Source organism: Ptychodera flava, chromosome 10 (assembly GCF_041260155.1).
Source record: "Ptychodera flava strain L36383 chromosome 10, AS_Pfla_20210202, whole genome shotgun sequence".
NCBI lineage: Eukaryota > Metazoa > Hemichordata > Enteropneusta > Ptychoderidae > Ptychodera > Ptychodera flava.
In genome coordinates this window covers 23,052,342-23,066,743 of record NC_091937.1, presented here as the reverse complement: position 1 = coordinate 23,066,743, position 14,402 = coordinate 23,052,342, and the positions used below count along the sequence as shown (strand labels likewise).

General features: G+C 39.5%; 1 protein-coding gene across 1 annotated transcript; it reads left to right on the top strand.

Annotated features, from left to right (window-relative positions):
• The first annotated feature begins 9,645 nt into the window (after positions 1-9,645).
• On the top strand, positions 9,646-13,835 carry LOC139142267 (somatostatin receptor type 5-like). The gene has a single exon (XM_070712148.1). The coding sequence runs from the start codon at positions 9,986-9,988 to the stop codon at positions 11,105-11,107; it is 1,122 nt and encodes a 373-aa protein (XP_070568249.1). The 5' UTR covers positions 9,646-9,985; the 3' UTR covers positions 11,108-13,835.
• Positions 13,836-14,402: the final 567 nt, after the last annotated feature.

Genomic DNA, 14,402 nt, shown 5'->3' with positions numbered 1-14,402 from the left:
TCCGTCCATCCATCCGACCATCCATCCATCCATCCATCCATCCATCCGTCCGTCCATCCATCTATAAATCTATCTATCTATCTATCTATCTATCTACCTATCTATCTATCTATCTATCTATCTATCTATCTATCTATCTATCTATCTATCTATCTATCTATCTATCTATCTATCTATCTATCTATCTATCTATCTATCTATCTATCTATCTATCTATCTATCTATCTATCTATCTATCTATCTATCTATCTATCTGTCTATCTATCTGTCTGTCTGTCTGTCTGTCTGTCTGTCTGTCTGTCTGTCTGTCTGTGCATCGTTTGTGATGTGAATATCGATGTGATCATATTTGTGAAAGTCAGTTTCTTAACCGTCAAGACTAGAAGTTTTGACAATTCTCATCTGTTACTACAGCCAGCTGCTGTTTTCTTTGACCGTCTTGTCAGTAATGGTTTATAAGCTTATCGGCAGCTATTTTCACTTGCCCGGTAGCGCGGGAATATTCAGGTAAAAGTTTGATAAAGTTTTTCAGAGTAAAGTGCAAAATGCTGTTACAGCACTAAATTGATAGATGATCAACTATAACGTGAGTCGAACGCTGACATTCCATTTATATTGCCTTCTGGGAATTTCTAAAAACAGACTTTGAAGAGGAAGTTCAGGTGGGGCAGTATTCAAAATCGTTGAGCAAAAAGCGCGCCCTTTTGTACTGCCGCACAATGTCATTATCGCGGCCATAGCCAATTCCGAGGTGCAATTACGATCGCAATAATTGATTTGGGAACGCAAATGTCACTGGAGACAGCAAAAATACGCATTTAATGAATCGGGGAAACGTGAAACTGGCAAACGGATCCTCCGATTTCTTGGTGAGACGACGTATGCGCTGAACCATTTTGTGCCAACTCGTAAATATCTCGAATAATTTGATGATCCTGAATGCCTATACGCTACAGACAGACAGACACACAGACAGACACACAGACAGACACTCAGACAGACAGGCAGAGAAGCAGGCAGGCACGCAGGCTGGAAAGTATTATTCGTTACAATTTACCGGTCATATTTTTAAGTGTATACCATGCGTTGTCAGTTAACCGGATGTTCTCGATGTCATAGACCCTACCCAGCGATTTAACTGTGTAGATCGTATAGCGTTTCTTTAAGGTTGAAAATATGACTTTTGTTTAAGCTGCAGTTACATTACGTTCTGAAGGAAAAAAAGACACTAACCTAATGACCAAGAAAAGGAAAAAGAGCGACATTCATGACATTTTGAAGTATTGTAGCATCAAAAACAACGGAAAATATCTTAATGGACGAGTGTCATACGGAGGAAAAGCAAAGAATGGAAACACCACACTAGTACAAATGAAATGTCCACACAGCAACGACTGAAGGTGTGTAAACCACGACGCAAATGGAAAAGTAATTGAAAACGTACGGCCACGTGTGAAGTCATATTACTCCATGCATAAGTCCTGATGTCATCGATACCATCGACAGGAACAAGACTAATAGCTGACCGATTGAAATAATTACGCTATCCATTACATTACATCTTGTGTGCGAATTGACGGGGAATTTTTAAAAGTCCTGCTTCCGCTCCATGGTGGAGAATCCACTCACAGTAATTGTATTTCCTCAGACATCCTGCCTGGCAAACTACTAGGAGCAAACCATTTGAAAAATGTTGAATACTGACATTTGGCTGCGTCTACCTTACATTTGCCAGTTATCAAGGCAACCTAATTTTCACCAACATCGAAGAAAATATTGGTATTAGTGATGTGAACAATTTTAATATTGACTTTTTATAATCTGAATTTTGAAATTTAATGACGAAAATCTGAAATGTTTACCTTTCGTCAAAAAAATATTATCCCCGCCGTACTAGTAGCCACTTTAAATGGAATCTTCAAAAGGAAATCATTTCTGGCGAGCCGAGAGAGAATAAATTTCAAGCAACTGAATTGGTGTCCCGCTGCGTCGGTGGCATTTGAGGGCACACTCCCTGCATACCGTCAAATACCTTATGTTAAAGAAGTGCAGATGTCAAGAGTACTTTTGAATCACCTGGAAACTATGTGGGGCGACCAAATAATTGCAGTCCTCATAGGGCTAGTAGGCGCTTGTAATGGTTTAGGCTTCCTCGGTGTATTTTGAGTGACAAGTTTGTGAAAGTGAATTAATAAGTATAAGTGTGAACTGCTTGCTATAGATATATCCGGCAAAGCTCCAGTCAAAATTGGTGAAAACAAATCGGGCTGGCCGAGATGACGTCACGCAAGTGAGATTAATCTCTTCGTCAGCTGGTGTTGAATTTTTGGAAGTGTTATGTGTGGCCGGATATGACGCAATCGGGCTAGTTTATGCTTGACACGGTACGTTTCTAGATTTTTAATGAAAAACCAGCTCAATTTAAAGGTTATTTTTGTTCTCTTTTTTACACCGACTAACGTTTTGCTTGTCTGTCTTGCACAGTCCACATGGGGACTTCTTTTCGATGGCGTAGGATTCTCTTCGAATAATAAAACCCTTTGGCAATTTAACATACCATGGCCTCACATTTTTTGTGAGTAGAAATCGCAGTATACCTTGAGACCGCAACCTATCTTACACTAACGGAGGTTTATCGTGAGCCACATGTATCCCTCTGTCTTAGAAATTTGTGTTTTAACGGTCATAATGAGGCATACATTCATACATGTGCGGCATACATGTTCTTTTATTCACCAGCAACAAAGTCACTACTGCGTATAGCTACGTGAGAGCGGAGATAGCAGACTTTCACTTTTTGTTACGTATATTTAATGTGCCATTCTCTCTAGTGGCACTCTTTAATTAAAATCCAGGCTAAGTTTTAAACGAGGAGAGTGGTGATTTACAGCGCCGAATGTAAACGCGAGGGCAAACATCCGATTTAAAATACTAGCGTATCTGGCAAATGTTTATCGTAGGATTACAACAATCACGGTTGATATTAACAGAGCCATCAATTATCTTCAACTTAAAGAGCCGTTGAGACGGAGAGTGATAATCAGCGCTACAGCGGCGTCAAACCACTCCATTTAGGAAACCTGTATCTGCTCTCAACGCGGCGATATTGCTTCCGCTAAGCCCCTCAGCATATTCAAAAGGTAAACTGACAGTCCGGTAAGGCTTGAAATACTTACAAAGGGTGGAAATCTTCCAGAGTCGTCTGAGTACATGAAATGTATGATCAAGAAGAGTAATTTTCCGATCTGCATTTTCCATTATGGTAATGTTATTATTTTAAGAAGCACACTCACACTCTTTTAACGCCAGTTCCGTATATAAGTTAGGTTTTGTTTATTTGAGAATCGTGGTATGTCAATTCATCGCAGGCTACAGCACTACCGTGAGTCTGCTTGAAGACATGACAAATATTATAGCCCAAGTTATCTGCGCTAAAATTTTCCCCATTATATTTAATGTACCAACCAAACTTATTGATGTTTTGTGTACTCTCTATATTAAAGCATGGGGAATTCAAAATATTTGAAATTTCGATAGAACCTTTATGTATAAGATACACTATTAATTGCCATTGGGATGCTGGTCCGGACCAGAATTCAACCGTCAATGCCGACAATACACCTTACACGTGCGGACAATGTGTTGATAAGTTAACATTTTAATATTCGAAATATATCAGTATATAAGTAGATCTTAGGCAAAAAAAAATTGATGACAGTACTCAGAAAAGGTCAGAGTCAATGTCAGCATAATTGAGACTGTGAGGTATGGTATTTTGGCTGTATACTATAAATCACGTAGATGGAATATTGTAGTGTGGTGTCCATAGACAGGGCTTGCCGAGACATTCGACCGCCCACAAATCATCACATGTCAGGCAGAAGAAAAACAAATCACCAATCAAGTGTAGAAAATGACCAGTGTGATATTACCACGATACAGCCACCTAATGTAAATAACGGCAGCCAGAGAGTTATCGACTCCCTCCGAGGGAATTCATCTCCTGTCGTAGCTCTACCGATTCGTAAATTTAATCCAGCGATGAAAAAGTGACAGATATTCAAAATACGAGCAACGACCCCCTTGAAGAAACGTTGAGATGACCATAACGATTTTGACAGAAACGATAAATATTGACTGTAAGTAAGGAATTTAACAAATGTTCTTACTTGTCGACTGACGACGACACCGGAACTGAGACACACAGACATTTTATCACTGAAATAAAAAATCGAACACGAGAAGAAAAGAGTTTCACTGCGATCTTTCCAAATGTAATTTTACGACAATATTAATTAATTTTTCGCTTGTAGTTTTCTAAAATAAACGTAACTTGATTTTAGCGACGAAACGGGAAGTACATGCATAAGACGGTGTACAGTTTCGTGGAAGCATTCTTGGCTCGACGACAAAAGTTCAATTAATTGTTAACTTCATCACACACCGGTATCAATGAGTGTTGTCAGTGACAGCCGAAGGGTATCGGTGTCGTCAGAATACGATGAAAAGTAAACCGCCTCTGGAGATCTCAATTTAACTTAAGTAAGATCGAGGTAAAATGCTGAAATTGAAGTTATCGCCTTCAGCATGAATATATAAGACAGCCTCCTACCACTAAATATAATTGTCTTGTTATAGTTTCATTACAGCTTCATGGCGATGACTTTACAATCTACAATGATTCCCTTCAACACTTATGTTTCACCAAGTGAAGAAGATTTCTTACCCTGTTTCAAGAGACACAGTCGTTCTCCTTGGTAGTTTGTTTCAGTCAAGGACAAATAAATACAGAATTTGTTCCTTTAAATCAGCCGTGAACTCGTGTTGATGAACGCGCGCTGAGAGTCCAATACGTGTTATTTTACGATCAAGTGTAATTTATTTAAATATGAAGTTGAAGAGAACGAAGATTAGTTTTTACCTTTTGAAAGCAAGCGCAGAAAACGACAATATCTATCATTTCACATCGATGCATCATTGCCCCTACATGGAGATTGCACTCAATCAAACGGTTCTGAAGACGTATTTAAGAAATATCGAAGAGTGATAAAGACATCATTTTGGAAAGCGCGGGAAATATAACATAGTCGACAAATACCCTCGCCTACGGACGACAGCGGACTATAATGGACGTTGAAGAAATAGGCTGTCTTTTTAAAACATTTACTCGTTGCTGACAGCGGAATAGAAAATTTAAACACTTTGAGGGTTATATTCCTTCAAATGATTAATTCTGTACTTAAATGGAAACCACTTGCTACAAAGTATCAATTTGTCATAGAATACTGCATAACTTATAAAATGTATACAACTCATTTAAATATTCATTTTGATAGCCAGTAAGAATCTGAATAAGATTGGCTCGTCAGCTTTAAAAGTCGAAAATTATTGCGCGCTTCCTCCGCTAAGTGACAAACAGGTGCGGAATATTACAACTAAAACTGAGTCACCATAGTAGTGTTGCGGATACTCATAGTGAGAAATATTGGCTAAACTCACATCTGGCTTCAAGTACCTTTAATAATTTAATTTTGCTGAAATGGACTCTGCGCAATTTAAGCGCACTCTTGTTGGTTTTAGTGATGCTGACACCCGCAAAGTCTTCAGCTTTTGCCAAATGGTTGTAATAAATTTGAGTCCACTTTCTTGGACTTGTAAATATCGCTATAAGGCTTACGCAAGTATTTCATGTTGAAGCTGATCAAAGGTCTGTGTTGTTAAATATGCATCTATTCAGACGCCAAATGAATGAAATCTAATCAATGAAATGAGATTAATAAATTATGTATTACAGGTACTGAATTTAAAATTCCTAAAGTCACTTATTTCTTATCCCTTTATTTTAAGTTAGTGTGAAAATGAAATTTCTGTGACTATAAATGAGAGATGTGTCACGATATAAAAGACGATGCTCTATAGATAGACTAAGTGTGTCCCCTTGAGTGCTGTAATTTTTTCCGCCAAAATTTTAGTGCAACATTGTACCATTTTTTTTTCATTTTTCTGTAATTCTTTTGAGAATTTTTGACGAAATGGATATCATATTTCATTGGTTAACATTTTGTATCAAAATTATTTTTTTTCATTTTTCTGTAATTCTTTTGAGAATTTTTGACAAAATGGCTATCATATTTCATTGGTTAACATTTTGTATCAAAATTATGTCAAAAATCTGTAAAAGAAATTGACTGGGTATGTTTCATAAACGTGACAAAAATAATTTTTGCGCTCAAAGAGTTAAGATACTTTATGTAATATGCATTTAAAATTTCCGAAGCAAGCGTTGAAGTCTGAAGTCCAAGTAACTTCGTTCTTTTCACAGTAAGTGTCTTTAATTGCGATATTGGACGGGATGTTCATCCGTGTTTTGTCAGTCGATTGGCAAAATATGCTTTTTGATCCAAATTTGCAATTTTTCACGTCAAGTGACAGTCAACTTTTCCAAAAAAAATCTGTGAAATACTTGAAACACGATCGGAACTAAATTGGGAGAATAGGATATTGTAAAATTAATAATTGATTGCAAATACCCTTATTTCATCACGTTTTCATATCTGGGGCTATTCTCAGTGCGAAATTCAGAATATATCTTTATATATAATTTTATGTTATGATTTGTATCGTGAAATCATAACACAAACCCCTGCAGTAATCTGAATTTCTCCTAGTAGCGTTACCACTCTCTTGTTCACCCAATATATATAGCACGCGACCCTTTAAATCTTGTTGAGAAGGTTTATTTAAACCAAACCTGAGCCATAAAATCAGTTAATATATTACCCGCGCGTTGACGTGTGTATTAAGTGCCAATACGACGCCATGTTGGTTAACCATAATTTATGTAATTGTTGGTATACAGAACGCACTTATTTGATCGGAGGCGTGTGGCCATTATTGCTGAGGACAGGCAATTGTGACATCATCACTTTTCAAGCGTACACGTGCTTCCTATTGAAGTAAGTTTACTTTTCAAAGGTCATGGATGTATCGCTTACACAGAGAGTGTGTTTCTCTTTTCTCCTTTACTGGGGAAAACTGCGATAGGAAGTGGATACACACGTACAGTTGTTTTGACACCCTTTTCGCCTCATGCAGAACATTTTGATTAAATGGAAACTTTTTTGCCCCGCTTTTTGCCTCAAGAAACGATTTGATCAATCGTTTTGTAGAGAAAGTGGAGTTTCACGCTCGTATTCGGGCTAAAATGAACTGTTGTTATGGAAATTCAGTTTGTGCTTTGCAGTTCGAACTGTTCAGGGTGCATCTGCATCCAAATCGGGGTGAGTGCTCCCCGGAAATTCGCTGGCGATAATTACAGTATGCTGGGACAGTTACTGCTGCACCCCTGTTTTTGTTTACATGTCGAGATATCTGTTTGATTACTTTTGTATGCGTAGTCTCTCTTTATACACACCGTGTTATTTTTCAGTCAGTCAATCGATCAGTTGGTCTATTATATATTCATCAATCTATCAATTTATCTATGTCATCAGTGTATGTATGTATGTATGTATGTATGTATGTATGTATGTATGTATGTATGTATGTATGTATGTATGTATGTATGTATGTATGTATGTATGTATGTATCTATGTATGTAGTATATTGTTCTGACGATAAAGCTGACTATAGAGTCGAAACTTGATTTCATAAATGTGGTAAAACTTTTTTCTGACTGTAGTCGTTCCAATTTTTAGGAGTCAATTTGACGAAAGCGAAGGAGTTGAATGTTTATTTACATAATTATCAACCAAATAATCCGGTTTGTATCGGTGGAGTTCCCATTGAACAGGTTGTGTTCTTCTGATATCTCTCTTTTATTTGATAACAAACTCTCATTTTATCATCATACATTAGCTGATCAAGACAAATTTAATCAAAGGTTGCGCATGTTCGGAAGATTATAGTATTTTAAGTCGGTTCAGATCTGATACTGAAGCTATATCGTAACATTGATGAACGTCTCTTGGCTGATTCTAATATCTGTGAATTCTCGTTTCTGTCTGCCACGACTCGTAACAAATCTATCGTAAACCTGCTGCATCGCCATGGCAGTTATCAGAAAACACCAACCAATCTTCCGTCCTCCTTGGCGATGCAATAAAGCACAAACCACGGGCAATGAACTCAATGCCGATGCAAATCATCCCTTACACACCTATTTTGAAATCTTACCGGCGTCCGGGCGTTAGATATCGCCATCTCAAATGTTAGAAGATGCGAATTAGCAAGTCTCCTATCACCGGCCGTCAAGACACTCAACCTCCAGCTTGTATTCCACTTTTTATTAGCTTTTTAACTGTTGTATATTGTTTCGTGTTCTAGTTTAACACGATTGGAACTAATTCGGGATAATTGGATGGTGAACGAAGGTCGTTTTAACCTTGAAATGTAAGCTCATCTGCTTTTCTTTTTAAGTTACACGCGTGGTTTTTATGAGAAATTTGTCACGGTAAAATCGCAACATTCAGCTATATGGCACAAAACACTTTTGAGAAATTTGAAAAATATGAAGATCCAATTATCCCAAATTAGTTCCAATCGTGTTGTTTGTTTTTTATCTATTTACCTTCCCTGGGTTGTTCCATGACCATCCTTTTGGACAATTAATTATAGAAATATTCCTTCCTATTTGTAACCCTTAAGTTCAAGAGTTTGTTCTCATATACCAAGCGTGCGTTCTGTCGTGTTTAAATCAGGTTAGGAAAGGATATTATAAAGGAAAACATGTCATTATTTCTATCAATCATCCAACTAGATGAGGCAACAGTGCCCCTGTGTCAAGGAAGAGGGCACATCATAATTACAGTGTGTGTGCAAGACAAGACAAAAAGCGGAGAAGGAAAGCGAAGGAGAGTGCTACGCTCAAGGGCAAAACACCGCGGTCGTGCTCTGATCTAGATAGCGAAAACAAATATCCTGGTTACAGCGCCCCGTGCTTCCGTATACAAGGCATAAAATTGGACACACAAAACAGAAATACCTGAACAAACAGTACCGTGTAATTATCGTCAACTTTGGTTATGATTATTTTCAAACCTTGGATGGCAGAAGCGATTTTTACGCCACGTTCATCGCTCCAGTGACCGACATTACGCCCGAGAAAGCAACGTTTGAATCATTTTAAAGTACCTTCCCATGTGCGTAAAACTAATATCTGACCAACTAGTAGGGAAAAAAGTATAGTGTGCAAAATGGCAAGAAATGCAAGCATTACAGGCTGAATAATGGCTCACCGCGGTTTGAAATGTCAAATGTGGAGCCAAAATTACATCAGATTGACATTGCAGTTCGAAATTTCGAAATGTAACACGTGGAGCCAATTTCCCGACCGTCATACATGTAATTTGCGCGATGATAGAGCAAATATATTATATAGGAAATGCGAGTGTTTCCATATGTGTGAAAAATCTAATGGTCTACTAGTAATTTGCATTCAATCAGTGTTAATCAGTCTTTGAAAACGCGACGGCAAACGCGTCCACTAGTGTGTGTCGACATTTGTGATCTCTATCGCTCGCTTAGCTTTCAACAGTCATTTATGGTTTTTTTCCTATTCAGATCGAATACTGATGGGCTGAGCACCCCCGGAGATTAAATTATCCAGCCATAAAAGAACAGGTGGCGGTCGGCGCTTCATGTCTTGTGCTGCTCGCGTAGAGCGTAGTAATGAGACCGCTTGCTCCGCGCTATCTTATCGTCAGGGGATTGTAGAGGGAAACATCAGAAGCAGCGGTGTGCATAGATTTCAAATGCCGTGAAGTCTTTTCTACGCGTCTTGCTTTTCTCTTGTAAGTGATATGCTTAGGAAGTATTACGGGCGACCTAAGTCCGACTGAATTTCAAATTTGACGCTATGTTGTTAGATACACTGACGGTTTGGATTCGTTTCGACCAGCGTTGACGGACGGGCAATTTCCATCGGTTAGGAAGTCCTCGTATTGTATACTAGGCACACGCGTTCTGTTTTGCAGCGGCAAAGACATGATGAATTTTAGTGTTAAGGAGTTCAGTAATGACTCGGAGGGTCTTGGTGTCGACCCGCTGTCATCCGTTATCTGGTGGAGGACGGTGTTCATCCCGGTTATCATCTGCATCATCTGCATCAGTGGTCTCCTAGGCAATGGCATCGTTGTCTGCGTGCTGGTGCGCTACTCGGACATGAAGACGGTGCCGAACGTGTACATCATGAACCTGGCCTCGGCCGATCTGCTCTTCATGCTGGGGATCCCGTTCCTGGCCTACCAGTACACTGGTAAGACTTGGATTTTCGGGAAGGCCATGTGCAAGCTTGTCATGGGTATCGACGGCATCAACATGTTTGCCGGTATCTTCACTCTGACTGCGATGTGTATTGATCGATATCTGGCCATAGTGAACGCCATAGAATCTATGACCTACCGTACGGTGAATTCTGCCAGAATCACATGCATATTCATATGGATTCTTTCGGTTCTCGCTACGTTGCCGCTATGGCTGTACGCCGACGCTAGACCGGACCCAACTCCTGACTCGGATAAAATCAAATGCGACATTTATTACTCTCATCAGCTTCACATTACGTTCATCATCTATGCATTTGTCATTAATTTCGGTCTACCGCTTCTCATCATCTCCCTTTGCTATTTTCGGATTCTACTGTACCTCCGTAAAGGATCGCGCTCGAGCCACAGGACAAACAGGCGCTCGTCGCTCGGCCGCGCCGGTCTTATAGTCATGCTGGCCGTGGCGCTTTTCACTGTGTGCTGGTTGCCGTTCTGGGTGGTGCAGTTCACTATGGCGTTCAACCCACCAAGTTCTTGGCGCACTCTAGAGTTCATCATAGCCTACTACTGCTCCATGTGCCTAAGCTACGCCAACAGCTGCCTGAATCCCATCATATACACGTGTGCGGGGGAGAACTTCCGACAGAAGCTAGCGAAGATGTGCTCCTGCAGGAAGAGGGAGCCCGAGTACACCCTCAGTATGGGGAGCTACTACCGTCGCTCAAGTGCCTGTTATGAAGATGTCTGCGAAATGCCCACAATGACCACCACCATGTCATCTAACCAGATGGTTCTCATTGGCTGTCACAATGACGTTGACGAAATGGACAATTCCATGTAAAAAAACTGCTCTACTGTTGGGAGATAAGAATCGTTTCGAATTCAAGATTGAACCATGTGTTTTTCAAAAAAAACTGCTTTAATGCAGTTTTACTCCCACTATGGGAATAGCTTCAGCTGCCCATGCCCTCAAGGAGAACTTATATATCGCCCTGCACAAATTTAGCCTGAACTTTTTATAGTCGGAGTACATTACGATATTGTTTAAATGTCACGGTGGAATACTTAAAGTATAGCAATAGAACGAGAGAGCATTTGCCTCGCCGCGCAAAGAGCGAGTAAAGGTGGCCATTTCGCTGATTAATTGGTGATCGTTGTTGGAGAAATTCACGCTGTTCCACTCTCGTTTGGTGCGGCTCATTCGTGGCTGACTTAGAGTACTAAGTAGGGATGTGTTGGCATTCGTTATGTACACAGCGCTGAATTCTACTTCGGGGCTTTTCTTTACACCCATTCACCTATACAGCAATACGTTATGGTAGTAAACTTTGCTGGCAATCGTTTCAATCATTAAGCCCGGCTATAGGCAAAGCTCTGTTTTTGAGTATATACATATTGTAGAGCTGTGGATCTTGTATTGGCTAACAAAAACGATTTCACTTAGATGTATGCCATTCCACGCTGCACAGCAGTGTCAACTTTGGAACATTGAAATCTTTCCTGTCGGTTCACTAACGAATGAACGAGGATTTTTGCGCGGTATGAACAGATAATTTTGTTACCTCTTTATCAAGAGTGCCGCTTTCATTGCGTTCTCAAGTCAGGGGGCCCGATGAAATAGAGTAATCATAACACCAAGTCTGGATGGAAATGAAACTGCCGCTTTGCATGGTTGGGAAAAAAATTGAGTTATTCGCTTTGTTATCGCTAATGGGAATCAATCGACCGTGTACACATGCACGACGAACGTTTTCAGGAGACCACGCATCGCTCGTCTAAAGAGTCACTCGCAAAGAAATTGCTGAAACCGACTGTTGTACAAGTACTGATTAGAAACCTCAGTGAAACTGCAGAGATGCGTGACATATCTGAGTAGGGATGAGATTATCATTCAATTCCGTCAGTATTATTCCTTTATCTGGTGTTTTCTCAATGCTAACTTGTCTCTTCTAAGACTTGTATTTCACACTTGTGATTGTATGACCGTGAATTGAATTGGTTTGACACAAACGGACATATGGACGTTTACAAATAAACCCATATCGCGCAACCGGACTGTTTTTGTTATCGAAACAGACAACATTCCACTAGTCTATCATACTTTTGTTATTTTATAATCACTCGATATTGAAACAGATACGTCGGTCTTCGACAAAAAAAACTGTGTTTGTTTTAGAATGATTGTATAAGATTTATTCATGCAAACGTCGAGACTTAATTTTTTTCAGTGTTCTTCACATGTGTTATTTCGGGTTGTTGGACGTATGTCTTTCCTGACTAAATAATATACTGGGATACAAATGTTATGTAATTTTGTGTCATTCTTTATCGCTTGAACGTTATCGGTGATCAAATTCTCACTGTGTTTCATACTATGAAAACCGCGTTTTTGAAAGGGAGGCAAGATTCGAGACTACCTCCGAATAACGATACTCATTATTTAGCGCGCTGCTGGCGGACTATAGTTCGTCTCCAGGGCGACCGACAGAGTCGGATTAGGATATCAGGAGACCCTGAAAAACTTTGGCGCGTTTCGTGCCATCTTAGGCATCTCGGTGTCTGAATAAACTTCGTCAACAAGTCTCATCAGAGATTGCTAAAGAATACCGCAAGGTTCATACACAAATGGCATCGGTAAATGCCGCGGCTGCGCACCTCGCTCTGCAGAGCTGTGTTCATTGCCAACATCACCCGTTGTTAGAACGAATGATCCTTCTTTCAACGGATCAAAGTTTATTTATGTTTGGGTCAAAGGTCAGTGCCCGAGGTCACGTTTCGGATGACCAACATAATATGGGCATTTTGTCGACGTGACCAAGTTTTGTTTTCAAGCAATGTAATTTAGAATCTGTGTCAACTATATGTTAAATGCGATATTTGCAATATGCTGTAGCTCTCCAAAGCGTTGTGCAATTGTAACATTTTGTGTTCGTACTTTTTAACAGCTTCACTTTACCTATAGTAGTTGAAATCGAAGCAAAGTTCACTCATGTATCCATTACAAATCCCCGTTGATTTTTTTTCTGACAAATTTTACATCTGGACGACATATTGTCATGCTTTCCACGTTGCGGCGTGACGTTAAATGAGTGGCGCTTGGCCTGAATGCAGAAATATGCCTTTTTCAACACTTTGACAAAGTAACGTTCGCCGTCGTTGGCACGGCAGCTGTGCAGCTGAACAAATCTTTTCAGAAAAAAAAATATTAATTCGCGATTTATATAGTTTAAAGCTCTTACAAGAAACGGTATACCTTAATTGCAAAATGTCATAAACTGACAATAGAGGAATAAAACTCCGTTTTTGTAAAAAGGTATTTTAGGCACACTGATTTGACTTTTTTGAAAAATTAGACAGACGTAAAATTTGCTCGCTTTATGGAAATATTTATACTCAGTAAAGACGTGCAGTGGTCGAAATGCCTTTTTGCCGTTCATGGCAGATGACCGTGTTTCTAAACCAATGTAACACAACATACGGTGTCTGCAGCATTCCTCTCTTCGTACACCGTACCCCTTGTGTATACGTGTGTATGAATAGGAATTTGAGAATGATCGTGACTTCATTCCTCGGACTGATTTTACCGTTGCATACGAATATGCGAATTCAGTGTTATGCATGTTTCAATCAATAAATTCCATACATTGTATCAGAAATGAAACAATTCAAGTTTTTTTTAGTCTGCTTTCTTTGTCGACGACAGCTTATATGATGCACCCTTTTGCGGCGTGCCGCAAAGGAAGTATCGTTTCGTCATTTTGTGCCATATCAAATATTGCATTCGATAACAAAATGTTTATTATTAATAAGTCTTTTGTAATCGCTTCACTGATAAACTTCCTTAGATAATTTTCTTTTGATTTATTATATGTACTTTGGTGATCGGCTAGTGAATCTATACATGCAGGTCTCCCGGAGGCAAATTCGCTGTTTGATCACTCATCAAAGTGGTTTCGAAAGATATGCCCACTTCAGCAGATATAGCTGTCGGATTCCATGAAACAGCTGCACAAGATAATGATTTTCTCATCCTCTGGTAGTCTACATGGAACAACCCATATTTTGCGTGGCTGTCCACAACATCAAAAGTTGCCGATTGCTGGTTTGGTTTTAGACTACCGCTGGATATAAGGGGG